At 39.6% G+C, this 24,416-nt stretch overlaps 3 protein-coding genes across 4 annotated transcripts in view; 1 reads left to right on the plus strand and 2 right to left on the minus strand.

Annotated features, from left to right (window-relative positions):
* Positions 1 to 113: 113 nt before the first annotated feature.
* On the minus strand, positions 114 to 2,391 carry LOC113662252 (transcription factor Jun-like). Its single transcript, XM_027176984.2, has one exon. The coding sequence runs from the start codon at positions 1,844 to 1,846 to the stop codon at positions 1,049 to 1,051; it is 798 nt and encodes a 265-aa protein (XP_027032785.2). The 5' UTR covers positions 1,847 to 2,391; the 3' UTR covers positions 114 to 1,048.
* Positions 2,392 to 6,994: 4,603 nt separating this feature from the next.
* On the plus strand, positions 6,995 to 20,434 carry fggy (FGGY carbohydrate kinase domain containing). Of its 2 annotated transcripts, none has more exons than XM_027176982.2 (16): positions 6,995 to 7,099; positions 8,371 to 8,579; positions 8,760 to 8,871; positions 10,444 to 10,595; positions 10,929 to 11,017; positions 11,166 to 11,281; positions 11,998 to 12,126; positions 12,256 to 12,359; positions 12,638 to 12,745; positions 12,960 to 13,021; positions 13,114 to 13,264; positions 13,494 to 13,568; positions 13,679 to 13,799; positions 15,870 to 15,964; positions 17,336 to 17,397; positions 18,938 to 20,434. In XM_027176982.2, the coding sequence occupies exons 2-16, from the start codon at positions 8,379 to 8,381 to the stop codon at positions 19,047 to 19,049; spliced, it is 1,689 nt and encodes a 562-aa protein (XP_027032783.2). In that variant the 5' UTR covers positions 6,995 to 7,099; positions 8,371 to 8,378; the 3' UTR covers positions 19,050 to 20,434. The 2 variants fall into 2 exon arrangements, 1 of the variants encoding a protein (XP_027032783.2); XR_007140936.1 differs by lacking the exon at positions 6,995 to 7,099 and adding an exon at positions 17,118 to 17,239 and having other exon boundaries at positions 18,938 to 19,007.
* Positions 20,435 to 20,750: 316 nt separating this feature from the next.
* LOC113662253 (peroxiredoxin-6-like) overlaps positions 20,751 to 24,416 on the minus strand; it is a 5,197-nt gene continuing 1,531 nt past the window's right edge. Inside the window, exons 3-6 of the mRNA XM_047815405.1 lie at positions 23,247 to 23,403; positions 22,853 to 22,999; positions 22,613 to 22,759; positions 20,751 to 21,386 (exon numbers count right to left, since the gene is read on the minus strand). Coding sequence (XP_047671361.1) covers positions 21,258 to 21,386; positions 22,613 to 22,759; positions 22,853 to 22,999; positions 23,247 to 23,403 — 580 coding nt within the window. The 3' untranslated portion in view covers positions 20,751 to 21,257. The remainder of the gene's footprint in view (positions 21,387 to 22,612; positions 22,760 to 22,852; positions 23,000 to 23,246; positions 23,404 to 24,416) is intronic.

A 24,416-nucleotide genomic window follows, 5' to 3' on the forward strand; every position in this document is an offset into this window, starting at 1 on the left:
CTTAATGACTCTTAACATATCGTTTAATCTGCTTTCAACCTTAAACCTAAAACTCTCCAGCATTTGCACATTCATGAGCATTTTACCATAATTTTATAAACACACATCAAGCATTTGAAGAAGCTCTTTTTATTACGCTGCACTGAAAGTGTGTAACAGTTGCTTTCGTACACGGAGCATCACGTCACTTTATTCATCCTACAGGATGTGAGGTGGCCAAAAACAAACCCTACGTACAGGCTGAATGATAGTATAAAATATGTTTACAATACTTATTTATTTATTTAATTATTATTAGGACAAAGTTTGTAGAAAACCTAAAAACAGTGCAAAACTGTATATTAGTAAAAAGACAAGTGAAGGGAAAAGAAAGATGAGACCAAGTTAAAAAAAAATGTTCATGTATATTCGTTAAGTGCTTAGGTCAGGGTTTTAGTGAATCTGGGGTATATCCAGGGAAAAACAAGACCTGAGGTGGGAATACACCCTGGATTGGACATAAGGCATGCACACACACATACACATATATACACCATGGGGCAATTTAGTGTCACCTGCATATTGTCATGAAGAAACCAGAGGAACCCTGAACTCTGACCCTGAACCCTGCAAAATGACTTCCTTTCAGGATGGAAGACAAGTTTTAAAAATCACAGTGCAAATCTGATTAAAGGAGCGATATGTCATTTTAGACACCTGTTGGAGATTCTGTAAAGTTTAGTCCAAGTCACTGCTCAGTAACTACAGTACATGTGCAGAGTAAGGTGCAGTTTCGGGAAGAAAATGTAAACAGAATGCTGAAGGGAAACTGATAAAGTAGCACTGAGAGTGTGTCTGTGTCTGTCTGTGGCTGTGTATGTGTCTACGTCTGTCTGTGGCTGTGTATGTGTCTGTGTCTGTCTGTGGCTGTGTCTGTCTGTGGCTGTGTATGTGTCTGTATGTGGCTGTGTCTACGTCTGTCTGTGGCTGTGTGTGTGTCTACGTCTGTGTGTGTGCAAGTCGAATGTATTTCTGAACTCATTTAAAAAGAAAAAGACGAACCGCGTCTTTAAAACTCTTTAACAGTCTGCAGCTGCTGACTGAGGAGTTTGCAGCCGCTCTTGATGTGATCCAGTAGCTGGTGTCTGAGCTGCGTCACTTGGTCTCTGAGCGACTCCGCGGCGCCGCGCAGGTCTCCGTTCTCCCCCGTTAACCGGCTCACTCTCTCCTCCAGCCGCGCGAGACGCTCCAGCTTCCGCTTCCGGCACTTTGAGGCGGCCACGCGGTTTCTCATGCGTTTCCTCTCGGCTTTAATCCTCTCCTGGTCCTCCATGTCGATGGGAGACAGCGGCGGCGTCTCCGGGACTTTCTGCGGCTCGTCTTTGTGCCCCGGCGGGCAGCTGTAACGCGGAGGCGCGCAGGGCGGCACGTCGGTGTATGTGTCCCACGTGTGATTTACGTGCTCCGCGAAACCGGAACACGCGTGAGACGGTCCCGTAGCCACAGCCGGGACATCACTGGGGTTAGTACACATCCTTTGGTGGCACTGAAACTCCTCTAAGGCGAAGGCATCGCGCTCGTCCGTGGGTTGTTTTGGAGCGGAGAAAGTGCGCGCCGGACCGGAAGTCGGTGTCGAAGGAGCAGAACCGTTACACGTCTGAATAAGGAGTCGCTCGAGCTCCGGGGACGTGAGCTTCAGTAGCTGGAGGTCCGGGGACGTGAGTGTGAGCGCGTCGTGCGGCGCGTCCGACAGATTCAGGCTCATGTTGCGCGATACGGCTTCGTATCCGCTCCCATGATGATGATGATGATGAAGATGATGGTTTAAACCACCATCCAAAGCTTCATTATAAAACAAACCGTCCATCTTTTTTATTTATTTAGTTTTTTATATATTTATTTATTTTTCTCTCTCCAGGGCGCGTGAAATCAAAAATAAACATAAAAACAAACCTCAGAAACACTTTAAACTGATCACCAGGAAAAATGGAAACGATGAAAGTTTCCCTGCGTTTCGGACAATATCTCCAAACATCCTCTCACTTCCGACGTGCAAAACAAAGTTTCTCGGTGGGTTGTTTTGTTTTCTCTCTCTTTCCCTCTCTCTCTCACTCTCTGTGTCTGTGTGTGTCTCTCTATCTCTCTCTCAGCTCGCTCACTGAAAATAAAGATGATGTCATGTCAAACACAACTCACTGGTCAGCACGAGAGCGGTGGGCGTGGCTCCAGGTCTCACACCCGCCGCCCACCGCAATGCATTGTGGGATTAGGTAATGCTCTTACTCATTCAGCGGTGCACCTTGGGATTACGTATTGCACTGGTGGATCTGATTACTCCAGCAGTGTAGGGACACGTGGGGGGTTTGTGTGTTTTGTTGAGATATAATAGTAATAAACCAGCATTTGGTGTAGTCTGAGTGGAGGAACAGAGTATTAGGTAACTGTGTGGTGTTTATTAAAGTAAAGTCCTTTAAGGTTTAAAGACACGTCAAGCTTCATTCTTTTCCTTGTGCCCCATCCTAATGAGAGAACCGTGTCTTTGTTAGACCCTATAACGCGCCACGAGCGCTCGAACGGTTGCTCGGCTGCACGTCAACAAACACGTGGAGGTATTTGGCACGTGGAGACGAAATCTCTCAGCTTGGAACAATTCAGCCAGGCTGACTGGTCTCGCTCACGGCTTTGATACAGACTCCGGTTTCACATATTTTCACAGTTTCATATCCCCATCTCAGTTTGGCTTTCCACAGGGTTCTCCAGTTTCCTCCCAACAGGAGACACTTCTGTGAATCTACAGGAAGTTGCTCTGATTTGTGAACAATGTCACGTCCAGAATGTTTCCCAGGACACACGCCAGATACCCCGCATCCCCTTAATGGTGATAAACAACCAGAAATTTGCATTAAATCATGTTATCCTCCGATTCTGGACGTTTAAACTGAAGTAAATGCACATCATCACGTGAGAGCATGCGCCAAAAGAAATATCCGCATCCTGTACGTACATCCTGTACGTGTCCTCAAAATAAACAAATCCTTTAAAAATCGCATAGAACAGACAAATAAATAAATAATCAACGATTCACGTGTGGAAATCACATAACTCCAGATGAAAATAGCATGTAGATGTGAATGAAACGAAAAGATTTCAAAAAATGACACGTGGAAGTCACGTAAACACACAAACTGGATTGAACATTCTAAAACATGCACAGGCGTAGTGGAAAAGTAAATTATTGAGAAATGTCATGTGTAAATTTGACGTGAATTAAGTCATAATTAATTGACATAATTAATTTTTGCTGAAGTAGACCAACTTTTAATATCGCCTTTAAGTCTTCAATTTACAGTCCCTCTGTCATGAAGATGGGTCAGTGACACACACCATGATACACATAATAACACTGCAATACACACTGTAATGTACACAGAAGATAAACACTGTAATACACACAATAACACACACTGTAACACACTCTGTAATGTACACAGAAGATAAACACTGTAATACACACTGTAACACACTCTGTAATGTACACAGAAGATAAACACTGTAATACACACTGTAACACACACTGTAATGTACACAGAAGATAAACACTGTAATACACACAATAACACACACTGTAATGTACACAGAAGATAAACACTGTAATACACACTGTAACACACACTGTAATGTACACAGAAGATAAACACTGTAATACACACAATAACACACACTGTAACACACTCTGTAATGTACACAGAAGATAAACACTGTAATACACACAATAACACACACACTGTAACACACTCTGTAATGTACACAGAAGATAAACACTGTAATACACACAATAACACACACTGTAACACACACTGTAATGTACACAGAAGATAAACACTGTAATACACACTGTAACACACACTGTAATGTACACAGAAGATAAACACTGTAATACACACTGTAACACACACTGTAATGTACACAGAAGATAAACACTGTAATACACACAATAACACACACTGTAACACACTCTATAATGTACACAGAAGATAAACACTGTAATACACACTGTAACACACACACTAAAGTGCACAGAAGATAAACACTGTAATACACACAATAACACACACTGTAACACACACTGTAATGTACACAGAAGAAAAACACTGTAATACACACAATAACACACTGTAAAAAACACACTAATGTACACAGAAGATAAACACTGTAATACACACAATAACACACACTGTAACACACTCTGTAATGTACACAGAAGATAAACACTGTAATACACACTGTAACACACACTGTAATGTACACAGAAGATAAACACTGTAATACACACTGTAACACACACTGTAATGTACACAGAAGATAAACACTGTAATACACACAATAACACACACTGTAACACACACTGTAATGTACACAGAAGATAAACACTGTAATACACACTGTAACACACACTGTAATGTACACAGAAGATAAACACTGTAATACACACTGTAACACACACTGTAATGTACACAGAAGATAAACACTGTAATACACACAATAACACACACTGTAACACACACTGTAATATACACAGAAGATAAACACTGTAATGCACACTGTAACACACACTGTAATGTACACAGAAGATAAACACTGTAATACACACAATAACACACACTGTAACACACACTGTAATGTACACAGAAGAAAAACACTGTAATACACACAATAACACACTGTAACACACACACTAATGTACACAGAAGATAAACACTGTAATACACACAATAACACACACTGTAACACACACTGTAATGTACACAGAAGAAAAACACTGTAATACATACAATAACACACTGTAAAAAACACACTAATGTACACAGAAGATAAACACTGTAATACACACAATAACACACTGTAATGTACACAGAAGATAAACACTGTAATACAAACAATAACACACACTGTAACACACACTGTAACACACTATAATGTACACAGAAGATAAACACACTAATACACCCAATAACACACACACTAATGTGCACAGAAGATAAACACTGTAATACATACAATAACACACACTGTAACACACACTGTAATGTACACAGAAGAAAAACACTGTAATACACACAATAACACACTGTAAAAAACACACTAATGTACACAGAAGATAAACACTGTAATACACACAATAACACACACTGTAACACACACTGTAATGTACACAGAAGAAAAACACTAATACATACAATAACACACTGTAAAAAACACTAATGTACACAGAAGATAAACACTGTAATACACACAATAACACACTGTAAAAAACACTAATGTACACAGAAGATAAACACTGTAATACACACTGTAACACACACTGTAATGTACACAGAAGATAAACACTGTAATACACACAATAACACACACTAACACACTCTAATGTACACAGAAGACAAACACTGTAATACACACTGTAACACACTAATACATGCTGTAATACACACAATAACACACTGTAACAAACACTCTAATGTGCAAAGAAGATAAACACTGTAATACATGCTGTAATACACACAGTAACACACTGTAACAGACACTCTAATGTACGCAGAAGATTAAAACTAATACACAATGATGCACATACAGTAGGTGTCACACACAGATGATACACACTACAATATACACATAATGATACTGACACACACATGACAATGCACAAAGTGATATGCAGTACGCACTGCCACACACACAGTGATACTGACTTTCTGTCTTGTTTGTCTTGTCCTGCACTGTTTGCACCAGGTTGAACAGATGCACTTTATGTGACTAAGACTACTTACTAAGTCCTTAGCTCTGTCTTTGTTTTATGTAGCACCGTGTTCCTGGAGAAACATTGTCTCATTTCACTGTGTACTGCAACAGCTATATATGATTGAATTTACAATAAAAGCTTCTTGACTTGATACACATACAGTGGTACTCAATGCAATACAAAGAGTGATATACACCACAGCCCACACTGCGACACACACACGGTGATACACACGGTGATCGTCTCTGTGGTGCAATGCACAGACTTTCTCAGCACTCACGCTCCTGCTGTAGACTCAGCTACAGTGCCTCCGTCCTGTCTGACTGCACGTCTGGGATAAATCACTCTGATGAATCACTCTGATGAATCACTGAAACGACTCGGCTGTTTATGAACGCCTACGACTTCATGTACTGGCAGGCTTCAGCAGATTCTCTCCATCAGAGTGTCAGCCAAATGGAAAAATCTAAACGTAAATAACGTGCCTTCTTCAAGTGTGAAACCTGTACTTTAACAACTCTGGCTGTTTGTTGATTCATTTAAAATATTTGAACATAAGTAGATTATTATGATGATCTTGATGATTTGGTTTAAACATGATTCAGTGAATCAGTCGTAGTTTTTATGGACCAGAGATATACAGAGTTTATTATACACTATAATGATTGACATCATATTCATATATCATCAGTGCTTCATACTGAACTTAATCAATGCATCTATCTTCATAAAAGTGTTCAAATTAATGAAAAAAAATAGTAATTTATAAAAAAATATGTGTATATGGTAACCCAACTAAATGACTTGTTACAGATAAACAAGTATTACAGTAGCTGTAATTCATTTTGTTCAAATTTGTTTTATTTTAATTTAATAAAATCTGATATTACTTTAAGCTTTATTATTATTATTATTATTATTATTATTATTATTATTATTATTATTATTAGTAGTAGTAGTAGTAGTAGTAGTAGTAGTATTGTAAATATTTATGCACACTTTTGTTTATAAGTATAGATGTTTTCAAACGTTGACCTGCATGACTTTGGTCTATCTATCTATCTATCTATCTATCTATCTATCTATCTATCTATCTATCTATCTATCTATCTGTCTGTCTGTCTGTCTGTCTGTCTGTCTGTCTGTCTGTCTGTCTGTCTGTCTGTCTGTCTTTGCTTGTTTGTGTAATAACACACAACATGTGGTGTTTTCACGCTTCGCGGTTTGAGCCTTCTCTCTTTCCGTAGGCTACGGACCGTAGCACAAAGTCTGCACATTATGTTGTTATTGTTTGTAGTTTAACATCAGCGCGTCTCATTACCGGTAAAATAATCATTGTATTAATTCTGGTAAAATAACACTGTTATTAAAGCATATGTATGAAATATTTATTCACTCTAAACGCTTTTTAAAAAAAAAAAAATAGTTTTCTGCGTTTGTCTTAACAGTTGGATAGGTAAAATAAAATAAAACCAATGATTTATTTATTTTGAGTCTAATCAATAATATTTTTGAGTATTTCTGAGCTTAGAAATGAAACATGCAGAAGTTTTGAATCTGAAAATAAAATAATTATTTTAATGTTGTTTTATACACATTGACCTGAATGAGCTTGGTCACGTGACCAGCTGCATGGTTTAGTCACGTGACCAGCTGCACCACCTACTGTATGCTCTCATATCACATTAAAAACAAACTATTTTTATGTAGAACTGTGTTTAAGTAAAATAAATAAAAATAACATGTTTACTATGTTCAGTTATTTTCTGTAAAATATGTAGAATTAGGTATTGTTTAGGTAAAAGGAGAAGACTTTATTTATTTGTTTGTTTATTTGTTTATTTATTTGAAATAAACAAATAAACAAACAAATAAATAAAGTCTTCTATGTTTTTGTCTGTCTGTCTGTCTGTCTGTCTGTCTGTCTGTTTGAAATAAACAAACAAATAAATAAAGTCTTCTCCTTTTACCTAAATAATACCTAATTCTGCATATTTTACAGAAAATAACTGAACATAGTAAACATGTTATTTTTATTTATTTTACTTAAACACAGTTCAGAAAATAACTGAACATAGTAAACATGTTATTTTTATTTATTTTACTTAAACACAGTTCTACATAAAATAAACCCTGAAATAAACCCTGCTGCTTAACATTAGATCACTTAAACATCTAAAGAAAACAAGAGAAGAAACATTTAACATACAGGCAAAAAAGACAGATCCCGTTTCACATTTAATGACAACTCGGTATAATTTAAAATGTTTTAACTTAATAGATTAAGGAATGACACGTTAGATTTTTATCCCTTTATGGTTCCATTTATGATTTACGATGTTGAAGTCTGTAAGACAAGTTTGTTTTTTGTTGTCATTTAAATAGTTGTTCCTTTACCGGTCTCTCTCTTTTTTTTTTTTTTTTTTTTTTGTGAAGATAATAAGACAAAAACAGAGCTTGTTGTGTTCTGACCAATCAGAATCAAGAGTGCAGTCATTCCAGGCCAGTGTTATTGAAATGAACCCTCTTATCTGCTTGATAACACACACATGCACACACACACACACACACGTATCTTTATTGTTTATCCACAGGAGTTTAAATGATGAGCCCTTTGCCCTTAGAGGACCGGTGTTATGTGGGTGTGGATGTGGGCAGCAGTAGTGTTCGAGCTGCATTGGTTTCTCATGATGGACACGTTACAGCCACAGCGGAGGAGCCCATACACATCTGGCAGCCTCATACAGATCATTACGAACAATCCTCAGACGACATCTGGAGGAAATGCTGCAGCACCGTGAAGGTTAAAAAAAAGACTCAGAATACATTGTCTGCTCTGTAACTCCATCCCCAATTTCTGTATCATGCATTCTGACTGTAAATGTTTGTGTAATCTTTTCTCTCTCTCTCTCTCTCTCTCTCTCTCTCTCTCTCTCTCTCTCTCTCTCTCTCTCTCTCTCTCTCTCTCTCTCTCTGTGTGTAGAAAGTGACCGAAGGCATTGTGAAGTCACTCGTGAGAGGGATAGGGTTTGATGCCACATGCTCATTGGTGGTTCTGGACCAGAACTTTCAGCCTGTAGCTGTTAATGAAGATGGTGAGTATCTCAGGATGTGAGTGTGTGCTCGAGCTCTTCATCCTGAAACTTTCACATCTATCTGGTGGGCATCTTGTGTGAAAGTGCATTAGGTTACACTTACTGCTTTTGAAACGGCTGGAGCTGGAGGTGTGGCTCTGAATGTAGAGTCAGCTCCAGAATTGTTGGCACCTGCACTGACACAGTGAGAGAAACCTAACTTCAATCATCAAACATCTCCCCCACATGTCCCCCACATGTCCTCCTCATCTCCTCCACGTTTCCTCTATGTTTCCCCCACATGTCCACCACATGTCCCCCACATTTCTTCCACATCTCCTCCACATGTCCTCCACGTCATCTCCACGTCTCCTCCACGTCTTCTTCCTGAGATGGCTGAGGGAGTTTGGAATGAGCCCCAGCATCCTCAGAACATTCTACACCTGCACTATAGAGAGTGTCACTGCCTGGTTTGGAAAACAGCACCGCTGGCAACCCTAAAGCTCTGAAAAGGGGCGTGCAAACTGCCAGCCACATTGTTGGAGGTGAGCTTCTCTCCCTCCAGGACATCTACACCAGGCGGTGTATAAGTAAAGCCCGGAGGATCATCAGTGACTCCAGACACCCGTCCCACAGACTGCTCTCTGTGCTTCCCTCAGGAAGACGTCTCCGAAGCATCCGATCCCGCACTAGCCGACTGAGAGATAGCGTTTTCTCTCAGGCTATCAGACTAATTAACAATCAAAACTAATAACCCTACAGCATACTTCCACAATATGGTTTGCCACACACTGCACTTTAACTCCAACAGTTCAACACTGGACTATACACACACACTGCATTTAATACAATAATCTATCTGTTACCACTGGATACCATCCGATGCACATCCATGAAATTTCTGTATCTGTACAATCTGTTGCGCCTTAGCGTATTTTATATATATATATATTTATTTACGGGGCACGGTGGATTAGTGGATAGCACGTTCGCCGCACACCTCCAGGGTTGGAGTTTGATTCCCGCCTCCGCCTTGTGTGTGTGGAGTTTGCATGTTCTCCCCGTGCCTCGGGGGTTTCCTCCGGGTACTCCGGTTTCCTCCCCCGGTCCAAAGACATACATGGTAGGTTGATTGGCATCTCTGGAAAATTGTCCGTAGTGTGTGAGTGAATGAGAGTGTGTGTGTGCCCTGCGATGGGTTGGCACTCCGTCCAGGGTGTATCCTGCCTCGATGCCCTATGATGCCTGAAGTTCGGATAAGCGGTAGAAAATGAATGAATGAATGAATATTTATATTTATACATAGACATGTATAGGTACATATTGCATGTGATATGTAGTGCTACTGTAAGTATGTCTAATAATACACTGTGTGTACCGACTATATGTATGAGCATATTGCACATTTTCATCTGTTAATTTCACCTGTACATTTCTGCAATTTCTGGAGCTCGCTCAGAATAATTTCACTCACCAAGGCACATGTTCTGTGGTGATGTGACAATAAAAGTGACTTGACTTGACTATGTTTCCCCCACATGTCCCCCACATCTCCTTTACATCCCCTGAACGTCTCCTTGTGTTCTTCTGCAGGTGTCACGGAGAGGAACGTTATCATGTGGATGGACCACAGAGCCATGGAACAAGCATCTCGCATCACAGCCACGGCTCACCGAGTCCTGAGCACTGTGGGAGGTGTGATGTCTCCTGAAATGCAGCCTCCAAAGTTACTGTGGCTGAAAGAGGTTCACATTTATTATTATTATCATCATTACTATTATTTTTATAATTACTCTGTTCTTGTTTCTACCAGAAGAGACGACTGTAATGTTATGGACATTATAGATTTGGATATCAGTAATGAAGATGCTATAAATTGTCTAAATCTGTTTAAATGGTTTTTTTTGTTGTTGTTTTGTACCAGTGTTCCGTTATATTATATAAAACAGTGACCTTTTAGGGGGAAAAGATTTAGAAAATTTCCTAATAGGAAAGGACAATAAATCTGGATGAGTGTTTATATATTTATTTGTTTATTTATGTGTTCTGTCCTTTTCATATGTATGTATTTCTGTTAGAATCTGAGGCAAAGCTGCTGGAAGGAAGCTGCACACTTCTTCGACCTGCCAGACTTTTTATCCTGGAAGGCAACAGGTTCGTTAGCAAGGTGAGATTTTATTCTCTCTCTAAGGGTTATGTCGAATTGACACACACACACACACACACACACACACACACACACACACACACACACACACTGGCTGCTTTATTGATGTATATATAATCTGTCATCTCATCTCTCTGCTGTGTCCCAGATCACTCTGCACACTGGTGTGTAAGTGGACTTATTCACCACTAGACGGCTGGGACGACAGTTTTTTGGCCACCATCGGTCTCGGGGACTTGACTGAGAATAATCATTCAAAAATTGGTAGGACTTGTGGGGAAAAAAAAGACTGTATGTTAACTGTAAATATGGTTTTAAGCAAGCAAGCAAGTAAGCAACGAGAAGACAATCCTCGGCTCTGTGATCACTAACACACAAAATAAATAATACACTACTGCTGCATCGAGAGCTCAGAGGCCTTCGATTGGCTACGGTCACAGAAATTGATAAGAGAATTATATATATATATATATATATATATATATATATATATATATATATGAGTGAGAGAGAGAGAGCGCGAGAGAGCAAGAGAGCGAGAAAGAGGGAGTGGGTAAGGAAAGAGGAAGAGAGAGTGGAGATTAGAACTAGTGAGAGAGAGAGAGAGAGAGAGAGAGATGAAGAGAATGAGAGAGAGAAGGGTGAAGAGAATGAGAGACAGAGGGAGAGAGAAGAAGAGAATGAGAAAGAGAGAGAGAGGGAAAGCAAGAATGAAGAAGAGAGTGAAATATACAGGGGGAGTGAGAGAGGGAACCTGAGAGAAAGAGAGAGAGTGGGGGGAAGAACTAGTGAGAACGAGTGAGAGGGAGACAATGACAGTAGGGGGGTAGAGACAGAGAGAGAGAGAGAGCGAGAGACAGACAGACAGAGAGAAACACAACTCCAATCCTAGTTGGAATACTGTAAATGTCTCTGTTGCGTGAGCTGTATCTCTCCCTCTCCTTGTTTTGTCCGTGTCACCCGTCCTGCGTTATGTGTAGGACAGTGGACGTGTCGTCCAGGCAGCCCGCTCGAAAGAGGACTGACTCCGGGGGCAGCAGCGGATTTAGGTCTGGAGGTGGGAACAGCTGTGGGAGGGTCTCTGATTGACGCCCATGCAGGAGGATTGGGTCAGTTATACCGTTACTACAGGGTTGTTCATGACAACCCACTGAGGCATCATGGGAAATGTGTTAGAAAATGCAGTGGAATTTGAATTATTATGATCATTCTTATAAATACCCTTTAACTTAACCTAGGCGTTATCGGAGCGGATGTGAGCGGCCATCACTTGCCGTGTGGGAGTCAGCCAATCACGTCGCGCCTTGCTCTGATCTGTGGAACCTCTTCTTGTCACATGGCTGTGAGTTTATCGTTTATTATAGTAATTATGTTTGTATTGTGGACGGCACAATTGCCTCGCACTTCCATGTCACGAGTTCGAATCCGGCTTCTTTGCTGTTTGGGCGGAGTTTGCTTGTCTTGCCCGATATTCAGGGGTTTCCTCAGGGTTCTCCGGTTTCCTCCTCCAGTCCAGAGACATGCTTTGTAGCCTCAAGCCTTGATTGGTGTGTGTGTGTGTGTGTGTGTGTGTGTGTGTGTGTGTGTGTGTGTGTGTGTGTGTGTGTGTGTGTGTTGCAGGTGAGCCAGACACCTCTGTTTGTTCCAGGTGTGTGGGGTCCGTACCTGTCCGCCATGGTTCCAGACCTGTGGCTTAACGAAGGCGGTCAGAGCGCTACAGGAAAACTGGTCGGTCCAACAGTACAAAGGATATATTACAGTTTCTTCCCCTCTGTTGTGTCCATAATTTACTATCGAGACATTCTGGGATTTTTATTATTTATTTATTTATTTATTATTATTGTACCTGTCAGTTTTACTGATGACAGTGTGATGGTCAGGGGTGCACATACTTTTGGTTATATAGCGTAAACAGAGCTTATGGCTATTTTTTTCTGCACAGATCGATCACGTGGTGACAGGACACGCCGCTTTCTCTCAGTTAAAGGAGCGAGCAGAGAAAAGGTCAGTTCACTGGTCTTGACTGCATCACTACTGTAGGCTTTCATTCCAAGTGGTTCCAAATCGAATGGGTTTTTTTCTGTCTCTCTTTTCAGTGGCGTGAACATTTACTCGTTCCTGAACGGATATCTCGACGAAATGGCCAAAGACCTGAAGAACCCTGACGAACTGACCGCCGGCCTGCACGTGTGGCCCGATTTCCATGGCAACCGATCGCCTCTCGCTGACCAGAGCTTGAAAGGCATGGTAAACAACCGAGCGTAATATTAGCAATATTTTATTACAGTTTTAAAAGCTGGTTATTTGATTCTGTGTTATTTGTATGTATGTGTGTGTTTTTTTTTTATTAAAATTTTTTTTATTCATTTTATATATTTATAAATACTTGCTTTGCTCTGTGTGTGTTTTATTTATAGGATTGTATTTTTTTTTCGTATGATGCTTGATTAATATATTATCGTCCTGCTCTGTGCAGGTTGTTGGTCTGTCTTTGTCTCAGACACTGGGAGACTTGGCTCGTCTCTACCTTGCTACTGTACAAGCTACTGCTGTGAGTTTCACTGAGATTTTATTCGAACCCGTGAAACACCACGACACACCACATCGTCTTTTTCCTGCTGTATTTTTGCTTTGTGATTTATGATCGTTGCTCCTTCACAGCTCGGCACCAGACACATACTGGAAGCATTAAGGGAAGCAGGACATGACATCACCACCTTGTTCCTGTGTGGAGGACTCAGTAAGAACCCTCTGTTCGTGCAGATGCATGCCAATGTGACGGGTAAGTGTTAAAGAGCCGGGTTACTGAATATACTGAACAACAGATCACACTGTGCTGCGTCTCTCTCTCTCTCTCTCTCTCTCTCTCTCTCTCTCTCTCTCTCACACACACACACACACACACACACACACACACACACACACACACACACACACACACACACATATACATACCATAAAACTTCAAATAATAGCCCGGGCTTCTATTTACCCAAATCACCGAACTGCACCGGCTTGTATTTGAAACAGGCGTCTATAAGAGACAGGCCTTTAATGTAGTGTTAAAGTAGGAGGTTACCACATTATATTACGTTTTATGTATAATTAATTCGAATGTGTTTAACAAATCATTTAATGTAAGAAATGTCTTAGATTATTGGCAGCACAAAAAACGAAACGATGTGACAGCAATGGGCAGAACGATACAAGTTACCGCTAAAATCCATCGAGCATATGAACTTGTTGCCCGAAACACAACATCAACAAGAAAGAATGAAGGCCACCCTGTAAAACAACTGCAATCATGTGATAGAAAATTACTCTACTCATCACTATCATCATCCCCGCGATCCTCAATTACAAGTTCATTGGCGAATTCCTCTTCCTCGTCGCTCTCCTCCACTTCTCCCTCTCCGGCCTAACTCTGCCTGGCATGCTCGCACTAACAGCTCCCGCACAGATGTGCATGGATAAGGTGATCCTCGCTTCCATCAGAAGCTACTGTCAGGCCACATACCTAAGGATATTATATATTATTCTCCCTCATATTTCCTCCAGCTGTGTACTCTTTGTCCACATCCCCTGCCATCCAGTTGTCATAGAACTCGTGCAGGCTGGCTTTGTATAGTTGGTTCCATACGAGGTCAGGGGCCTGTATGTACTTTGTACAGCCACCGGGTATCACAGCCGTGGTTATGTTGTAGCGCCTTTTGAGCTCAGCTTTGGTCGCTGAATCCCAGGCTAGGAGACGAGGGGCGAAGTTGAGCTTTCTAACCACTCTCTGAAGCCAGTCTACAGTCAACTCCTCATTCATCCATCCATTTTTGGATGTGGCCACCACCACCCCACTGATATTTTGCATTGATTTCACCTCCTTGATCCCCCCTTTGAAGACAATGTAAGGTTTCAATTTGGTCCCGTCTGCTTTCGCAGCCAACACCACAGTTAAGTGGCTCTTCTCATGGCCTGTGGTTTTCAGTGGAACACTGCGCGCACCGCTTGCATCGTTGTAGAGCCCAGCATATCAAACCACACCGCTGTTTCGTCCATGGCTATAATGTTTTTCGGCTGTATTTTCTTTGCCTTAATAATCCGCGTTGTATATGTGACAAAAATCACCAGTTTCTCAGTGAAGTGCTTCTTTCTGGGCCACAGTTGTGTGTCTTCTGACTGAAAAGTCGTTCAGCGTCAGGTATTTTTCCAGCCAGCCAGCGCTTGCAGTAAAACTCTCCTCATCCCTGCCATCACTCACTGTTGCATACACTTCTTTTTCCTTGGCCCTGATCATTTTACGTGAGACTCTGAGATGCTTTGCCCGCATGCTGTGGATCCACTCACACACGCTCGCCTCCAGCTCTTCACTGGCCTTCTTCCTCCCTCCACCTCGCAGTCTGGCCCTTTTGTCGTCTTCCTCGGACAGACGTTGCAGTTCAGCTTTATTTTTACGCCATTCTCACACTCTCTTTGGATCAACCGAGAAATGTCTTGCTGCTGCTTCTCCCTAATGTTTTTCGGCAAATTTGACAACTGTCAGCTTAAATGTCAAATCATACTTTTTTCTTTATGTCTCCATGGTGGTATTGAGAGAATTAAGAAAAACTGAAGACTAAAAGAAAGTTCGTTAACCTCTTTGTTAAAACCTCTTCGTTAAAGGACTCTATTTGAGACCTGCCTTTACTGTATTTACCCAAACCTGTTGTCACACCAGGCGTTTAAACGAGACAGGCATCTATTTGGGACTCAGCTATTATTTGAAGTTTTACGGTACACATGATCTGTCTCACTTTGTCTCACTCACTGTCCCTGTCTGCCTCTCTCTCTCTCTCTCTCTCTCTGTAACGATGATGTGCAGGTTTACCGATCGTCCTGCCTGCACAGAGAGAGGCCGTGTTGGTCGGAGCTGCTGTTCTGGGTGCCTGCGCCTCACAGGACTACACCACCATTCAGGTAAACGTACAACATCATCGTCATCATCATCATCACTATTGACATGTTGTGAGCTGCTTTCCTCATCACCACAGCTGTAAAGACTTATTAAAGCTTATTTCAGTGACTCTTGCCTTCCTGTCAGCTCGGTGCAGTCTTGCCTCAGGTGTTTTAATCATCTCTCTCATGTTCCTAACACACAAAACCCTTTCACTCAACTCACAAACAAACCCACCACATAGACGGATTAAAATAAAATATACAAAAAACAACCTTATGTTCAATTCAATTCCATTGAAGTTTATTTGTATTGACATTGTCTCAAAGCAGCTTTACAGAACATAAACATAGAACAAAAGGTTATTATAAAGAATAATATAAAAATTATACAGTTTTATGTATACAGTTTATTCAGTATTTATTCATATTTCTAAATTTCCACTGTTTTTCATTACAGATTATTATTATTATTATTATTATTATTATTATTATTATTATTATTATTATTATTATTATTATTAAACATTACATTTCATTTTCATTTATTATTATTTATTACTTTGGAGGAAATATTTCATTGAATTTTTATTTAGTCTTTAATATTTTTTTTATTAATACTGTTCAGTTTCTTTTTTTTTTTATATTCCATTATTATTATTTACTATTTTTTAAAAAGAAATATTCAATTTAGTTTTTAGATATTATTTGAATAGTTTGTTATATAGTCATTTTTTATTTATTTATTATTTATTTATTGCTTTTTAGAAAATAATATTTTTTATATTTGTATTATATGTATTATATATTTTTTTAACAAATGTATATAAGCGTATATTTGTTATTTATTATTTTTATAGGTGGTTTAAATATTCTATTATTATTATTATTATTATTATTATTATTATTAACTTATTTAGAAATATTCTATTCGGTTTGTATTTGTTTATTTTTTAAAATAATTTTTTATACTTGTTTACTTTTATTTATTACTTTTTTCAAGAAATTATTCGTTCGGGTTTTACTTTTTTTGTATTTTTTTTATTCCTTTTTAATTTGCATTTATTAGTATAAGGTGATTTTTTAAACTTCCGTTTAGTTTTTAATTATTATTTCTTGGCCTCATTTGTTAGCTTCAGCACATGCTGAGCTGACGTTTCTCTATCTTGCATGTTAGACAGACGTGCAGCATCGAGTGTGTTCGCTGTGTTCATGACATCACTAACCCACATCCCAAACCGCCTCAGTCGACGTCCTCATTCTACATAAAGGTCAGCGAGGGATCAGAATTGTGCTGAGGTCTGAGGAACGGTGCTGATGGAAACAAGAGCGAAGACACATAAGAGTGTCTGCTGAGATAAATCACACGTGTGTCGCTGTGTGTGTTTCTTTCAGGAAGCCATGGAGAAAATGGGCAAAGTAGGACAAGTGGTTCGACCTAACCTCGAGCTCGAGAGGTGAGAGATGTGTGGCGTGGAAATCCAATCAGATCCAATTTCTCCATCTGTTGATCAGTAAATTTAAAGTAAATGATACATTTATTGATTTATATGTGTGGAATAAAACACACTGTTTTACACAGCGCTGATTGTCAACAGTTTAAAACAATGGTCCAATGTTACGACTAGTCACTTACCGACAGAAACTCAACAGCGCTTCTGTGCCTCCCTATCAGCTGAAAACCAGGACGTAGAGACACTGAACACAAACAGCTCAGCAGATAAAGTTTTTTGTTGGATATATATATATATATATATATATATATATATATATATATATATATATATATATATATATATATATATATGTTGGATATCAAGAAACAAGATAATAAAACCTGCTGTTCAGGTACAGGAGTTCTAAAAGGTCATGCTTTATTCTTTATTCTATCTTTCTCTTTTGTTTTGTTGCGATAACGACTTCATTTTCTCTTGATCTCTGCATAAGAACATGTACTAGAGGCAGTAAAAGCGCAGTAAAGCAGCATCATGGATGATCTCATGCGCTTTTACTTTGATCAAGGGACTCACGTGCTCGATAACTTCCGACACTTAAGAAGGAGGCTGTGATGTCTACAATAAAGACAATAACTGTGGTTAATCCAGCCGCTGTGTCTGGAAGCAGTTAAAACAAGTGACAGTATTTGTACTTTACATATTAAAAATGGGGTAGATGCAGAGCTAACGAAAAAATTAAGTCGTTATCACTCCAAAACAGGAAAGAATAGATATAATAATGCAAGGCCTCTTAGGACATCCGTAGTTCTGCACCTGAGCAGGTTTTATTATCTATTATAAATCGCTTTTTAATTAATAAATAAATCCTGCGCAAACTAACAGTTGGAGTGAAGCGCTTTGAGTTAAAGATAATCTCTGTGTATAAATAGCAACAGATCTCACACACTTCCGAAGCACTCTGTGTTACTGGTATCGAGATTTCAGGTGTTTTGGTGTCGTCGTGGTTTAAAATGATCAGCCTGCATGCATCTGATAAAACACCCCTGTGGTTTTTACACCTCTCAGTAAAACACTCAGATTCTCTGCGGAGTCACGTACCTGAGACGAACCTTCGCACATTTCACACAATAGTGTCTTGTGCTGTCCTGCGTTCCGATTGGCCGATAGAAGAGCAGCTCTGACCGTTAGTGTTTCTATACTAACAGCTCGTGCGGGAACAAAGTTCATAAAGAAATGCATATTGATGATGGGATAAATGTGTACATTAATGGAAGGAGTCTCCACTGTCAGTGCTTTGTGCTTTTTTGTTTATTAGAATCGCATGGTGGATGTTCCACAACATTACATGTAACCATAAACGGATAAAAAGGACAACGTGTCATTCATTGTCAGGAAGCTTACGATTTCTCTCTGTCACGACAGATTATTTGGACTCGTCATTGATTATATAGTTTTTTGCTTATGTTGAAAAAAAAGCTGCAGTACATCTGCTTGACATTATTTTTATGAACTTGTGTGTGTGTCTGTGTGTGTGTGTCAGTTTTTACAGTAAGAAGTACGCCGTCTTCCTGCGTCTCTTTGCCCATCAGAGAGAGTATGCGGCGCTGATGAGTGACTGTCCTTCTCATGCTGACTCTGCTGTAAGGAAGTGAAAGTCTGTCTGAAAGCACAACTATGGTTTCCTCTGTGGGCATTGGCTCTGTGGCCTTGCTGCTTCTCACAATGTTTTAAAAAAAAAAAAACCCACCAAACCCTGACAACGGACGAATCAAGACCTCTGATAATAGATGTAAGATTAAATAATTGGGTGAAATCATTCCTGCTACCTCACCGCCGTCAGCCTGGTGAATGCTGGCGGACGCAAAGACGTGTCTGTGTGCGTGTGTGTTTGTGTTTGTGTCAAGCTCACATGAATCCGCCAACAGATGAGCGAAGGATTTTCTTCAAACACTACATCCTGCACATCTTCACTCGCATCCCAACGCAGCGCTGATCTGCACTCACATCCCCTCAGGAGCTGATTTTCATCTTCTCTACATTCTGAAGATCACAAGTTCTGGTTCATGCAGAGTCATGCACTAGTTCAGATTTAAGTAATCATTCAGATCTCTACTAATCTCACTGAATTGAAATGAGAGAATCAACAATTTCAAATGATTAACATTTCTAAAAAAAAAGAAAAACGTCTATCTCCATCTTTCTGTCCACACCAGCTCATTAAGGGTACAGGGTTAAAGGCCACTTGTTCAGGCGTGTTACAGGAAGTAACAGCTTTACTTTTTTATTTGTTTGTGTGTGTGTGTATGTGTGTGTGTGTGTGTGTGTGTGTGTGTGTGTGTGTGTGTGTGTGTGTGTGTGTGTGTGTGTGTGTGTGTGTGTGTGTGTGTGTGTGTGTGTGTGTGTGTGTTGTTTCCTGTGCTGGTGGTTTTTCTTACAGAAAACCGATCCATGTTACAGGGTAGAGGTGCAGGGTCACACCAGAGGTGCCAACAGCCATGAAAGGGTTTTCACACAAGACATAAACTGATGCTTTAAAATAAAATAAATAAATACATAAATGATTTATTTTTGTTTAATCTTTTTATGTTATTATTATTATTATTATTATTATTATTATTATTATTATTATTATTATTATTATTATATTGCATATGGAGCCAATAATAAGTTAAGGTCAGTATTACAATAATATGTGTCAAGTTGTGTTATATGTATATATAATATATAATAAGATGTGTTATTTTTCTCAGTAAATTTATTTCTAAAGGTGCTATTGACCTGAAACTTCCACCAGATGTTGGTAACAACCCTCTCAAACCACACGTCAAAAATCGAACCATAGATGTGCGTAAATTATGTTTAATAATGTAATTAGTAATTAGACAATTAATTAAACTATCAGTAATTAGAAAGCAACCCTGCCCCTTGTCTGTGTGTGTGTGTGTGTGTGTGTGTGTGTGTGTGTGTGTGTGTGTGTGTGTGTGTGTGTGTGTGTGTGTGTGTGTGTGTGTATATATTGTGGGATTATTTTACGGAGTCAACATGTCAAGTGAATTCAGCCCATAAAATGGTCGATTTCCTGACTACTGAAGTAGGGACCTCAGTCTTACTAAAGCTACTAACCAATCAGGGTAAAGGCTAACATGTGATTTCCTCATACACTAGGACAGGTGAAGCCAGAGACATCTGTCCTCTTCTACATACAAGACCCAGGATTGGCTGGTGTGGCTGTGACTGACAGGGGAAACAGAATATGTTCCTCCCATCCTGACAGCTTGTCGTTTTGCTCTCTCAGCATCAATGTTAATGATCAACATTTTTGAATAAAAAAAAAAAAGTGAAGGTGAAGTGAGGAAATTTCAAGACTTTTATTTCAATACAGAAGGTCAATCTGGGTCAACTTATTCTTGTAGGACAACAACATCATTTCCGAGAGTAGACGAAAACCTTAACTACAGTACATAGATCTGGGTATTTGAAAGAACACGTTTTCTGTAATAAAAATGAATAAAAAAAATAATTTAAAAAAATTCCCAAACTGTAATAATTCAAAGTGGGCATGCCCTGCAACAATCCACAACATAACACTTTTAAGACGAATGTTTAATGCTCTACATTAAAGTTTATTACCTTTGTCTTGTTTTAATGGTGTGCAAACTTCTGCACTCCAATGTATAACTGTATGACAGTTACACCGTGTCCGAAGCCAGTATTTAGCAGACTCTCAGTGGGCTGCACATTTGTTTATTTAATCGGTTTGCATTTGGTCTCCCGGTTTTGTCCAGGGATTTGGTCCTCTGATGGGTGGCTTGGGTTCGTCTGAGATTCGTCTTATGGTTTGTCAAGCAAGGTTCCACTGTTCATGGTTGTGGTGTGTAGCGCAGATACTTCTTTCCAGATGGAAGCTCTTTAGTGTACACCCCAGCAGGGAACATTCTCTTGGCTTCTTCCTCAGGGATGCTAGGTGGAACCATGACCCGATTTCCAGACTATATAAAAAACAGATGATAAGAAAATATAAATATAATATATCAATTTTGTTCCACCATAGCAACTAAAATTGAAGGACAATTCTGGCAACTAGCAACACATCTCTGGTGATTTGATAGATAGATAGATAGATGGATGGATGGATGGATGGATGGATGGATAAATGCATCCAGTTTCAAATGATTAAAACGTCCAAAAAAAACCCCAAAAACCTTTATCTCCATCTTTCTGTCCAGACCAGCTCATTAAGGGTGCAGGGTTAAAGGCCACTTGTTCAGGCGTGTTACAGGAAATGTGTGTACTGTGTGTGTGCGTGTGTGTGTGTGTGTGTGTGTGTGTGTGTGTGTGTGTTTCCTGTTCTGGTGGTTTTTCTTACAAAGAAACGATCGTTACAGGGTAGAGGTGCAGGGTCACATCAGAGGTGCCACCAGCAATGAAAGGGTTTTCACATAAAACATAAACTGATGCTTTAAAATAAAAATAAAAAGAAACCACTAATCACTTAACAGTGATTAAAATTATGATTTATTTTTGTTTAATCTATTTATATTATTATTATTATTATTAATATTAGATATACATAAATAAATATGCGTGTTTTTTGTTTGGATGGATGGATGGATGGATGAATCAAGTTTAAGTTTCAAGTTTTATTTTGTATAGTGCTTTTTACATGAATGAATAGGCAGGTGGATGGATGGATGGATGGATGGATGGATGGATGGATGGATGGATGGATAGGTGGATGGATGGATGGATGGATGGATGGATGGATGGATGGATGGATGGGCAGGTTTAGGTAAAATTCTGGCAACTAGGAAACATTTCTGGTGATTGGATGGATAGATGGCTGGATGGATGGACGGGTGGGTGTGTGGGTGGGTTGGTTGGATGGGCTGGTGAATGGATAGGTGGCAGGTGTATGGATGGATGGGCAGCTGGATTGATGGATGGATGGATGGATGGATGGATGGATGGATGGATGGATGGATGGATGGATGGACATATTGGATATTGCTGTATAAACAATAAGTGCGTTAATATAAACCTGCAGTTAGAAAACAGTTCTAGAAAACTAATCAGCACCTCTTGGCCAATCAAAATCCAGAATTTATCAGTGCTGTGATGTAGTCTTCAGTCATCCTGGTCGAAGTAACAAGCTAATGTTTTAAAAATATAAACCATGTGTTAGTAAAATAAACCGTAACAGGTTGTTTATTCTGACCTGCCAGTCTACAGGTGTCGCCACCTGCTGATTCGCTGTTAACTGCAAGGAATCAATCACTCGTAGAATCTCGTTAAAGTTGCGTCCCGTAGTGGCCGGGTAGAGCAGTGAGAGCTTTAACTTCTTATCAGGACCAATCACAAAAACCTGAACCAAACGAGAGAGAGATTGGAATGCATGTAGGCGCCATTTTATTCACACTAAACTTTCACAGTAGACTGAATGTGTAGATGTACTTACGCATCGGGCAGTCAGCGGCATGCCGGACTGATCTTTCTCATTCGCATCCAACATCCCCAGCTCCACAGCCAACTCACGCTTAGCATCTGCTATGATGGGAAACGGGAAGACGGAGACGGTCTCATCATTATTGTAGGCCAGGATGTCCTGAAAAAATGTATGTTGAGTTCAAACAACAAAGCTGGCAATGAATGGAAGCTACATGAGCTTTTGAATTTTTATTAACACGTTGCTTTTTAAAAAAAAAAAAATAAATAGTTCAGGATGTACAGGGATGGGTGAGTGGGTTGGTGGATTCATGGGTTAATGGAATTATGAATGGATTGAATGAATGAAGTGTGTGTTGGTGAGTGGATGGGTGGGTTGCAGCTACATGGGAGTTGAGAAGGTCTACCTTACTCCAGCCATGGTGGTCCTCAACACTGTCGATGGACAAACCTATCAACTTAACATTGCGCTTAGCAAACTGTGGACCCAGCGCGGCTGCTCGTCCCAGCTCGGTGGTGCAGACCGGCGTGTAGTCCCGTGGGTGCGAGAACAGGATGCCCCAGCTATTGTAGGAAAGATAAGAAAGAGCTTTAACAGCACTTTCATAGCACTCCAGTCAAGTCACTCGCTTTAGATCTGTGAGAGTTTATTCATCTACACAGCTGGACCAACTGAAGGAGTGAACATGATCCTGGAGATATTTAAAAAAAAATTATCTGTTACATATTTGTCATTAATTGAATAAATTAAATAATGTGATGCAGAGACCTACAGGCTATAATTAACAGGATTAAATATGTTTCTATGTATTTGGGGCTCAATATGGAGTAACCAAAATATTTCAACATATTAGACCGGTGCTTTTAAATGCTATATGATCTATTTAATCTAACTGATCTATTTAAAACCAGGGTTTATTTTTTTTTTATTACTGTAGGAATAAAATAGAAACCTTATAAATTATATCATCCCCATCCATATCAATGATGTAACGAGAACAACACAAATAATATTTGCTGCATATTAATGGACTAATAAATTAATTTAAACTTTTCGTGTCCTTAAATTTAATTTATGTACCTGAAATTATTTTGTAAAGTAACAAAGTAAAGGTACACAACTATACCAGTGAGAGTAGGATAAATGTTTAATTTAGACTGACCCTGAAAACATCACGACTGATGTAGGGACAGATACTGTATAAGGGCATCACTGAGCACAGAGTGCCTCGTTGAACCATGGCACACATCACCAGAATACAACAGAAGATAAACTCATATATAAAGTCATGTGGCCAGCAGTTTCAGTTCGGCTTTGCTGTGAGAACAAAAGCATTTACAGGACCACATGGATTTCCTCCCTGACACCACGACCTACATTAGTAGAAACTTAACACCCCACTTCAAAGGGCAGATCAGAGAGAACTTACATTATCTACAACTAGAAGCATTATTATTATAAACAGTATACAAGTATAAAGTAAAAAAAAAAATACATACACTTAAGATGATCTGTGCATTTTAGAAGAAAGCTCATGAGCAAATTTCCTCTAGATGAAACATTAAGAGATTTTTAG

This window comes from Tachysurus fulvidraco, chromosome 1 (genome assembly GCF_022655615.1).
Source record: "Tachysurus fulvidraco isolate hzauxx_2018 chromosome 1, HZAU_PFXX_2.0, whole genome shotgun sequence".
In the NCBI taxonomy this organism is placed as follows: Eukaryota; Metazoa; Chordata; class Actinopteri; order Siluriformes; family Bagridae; genus Tachysurus; species Tachysurus fulvidraco.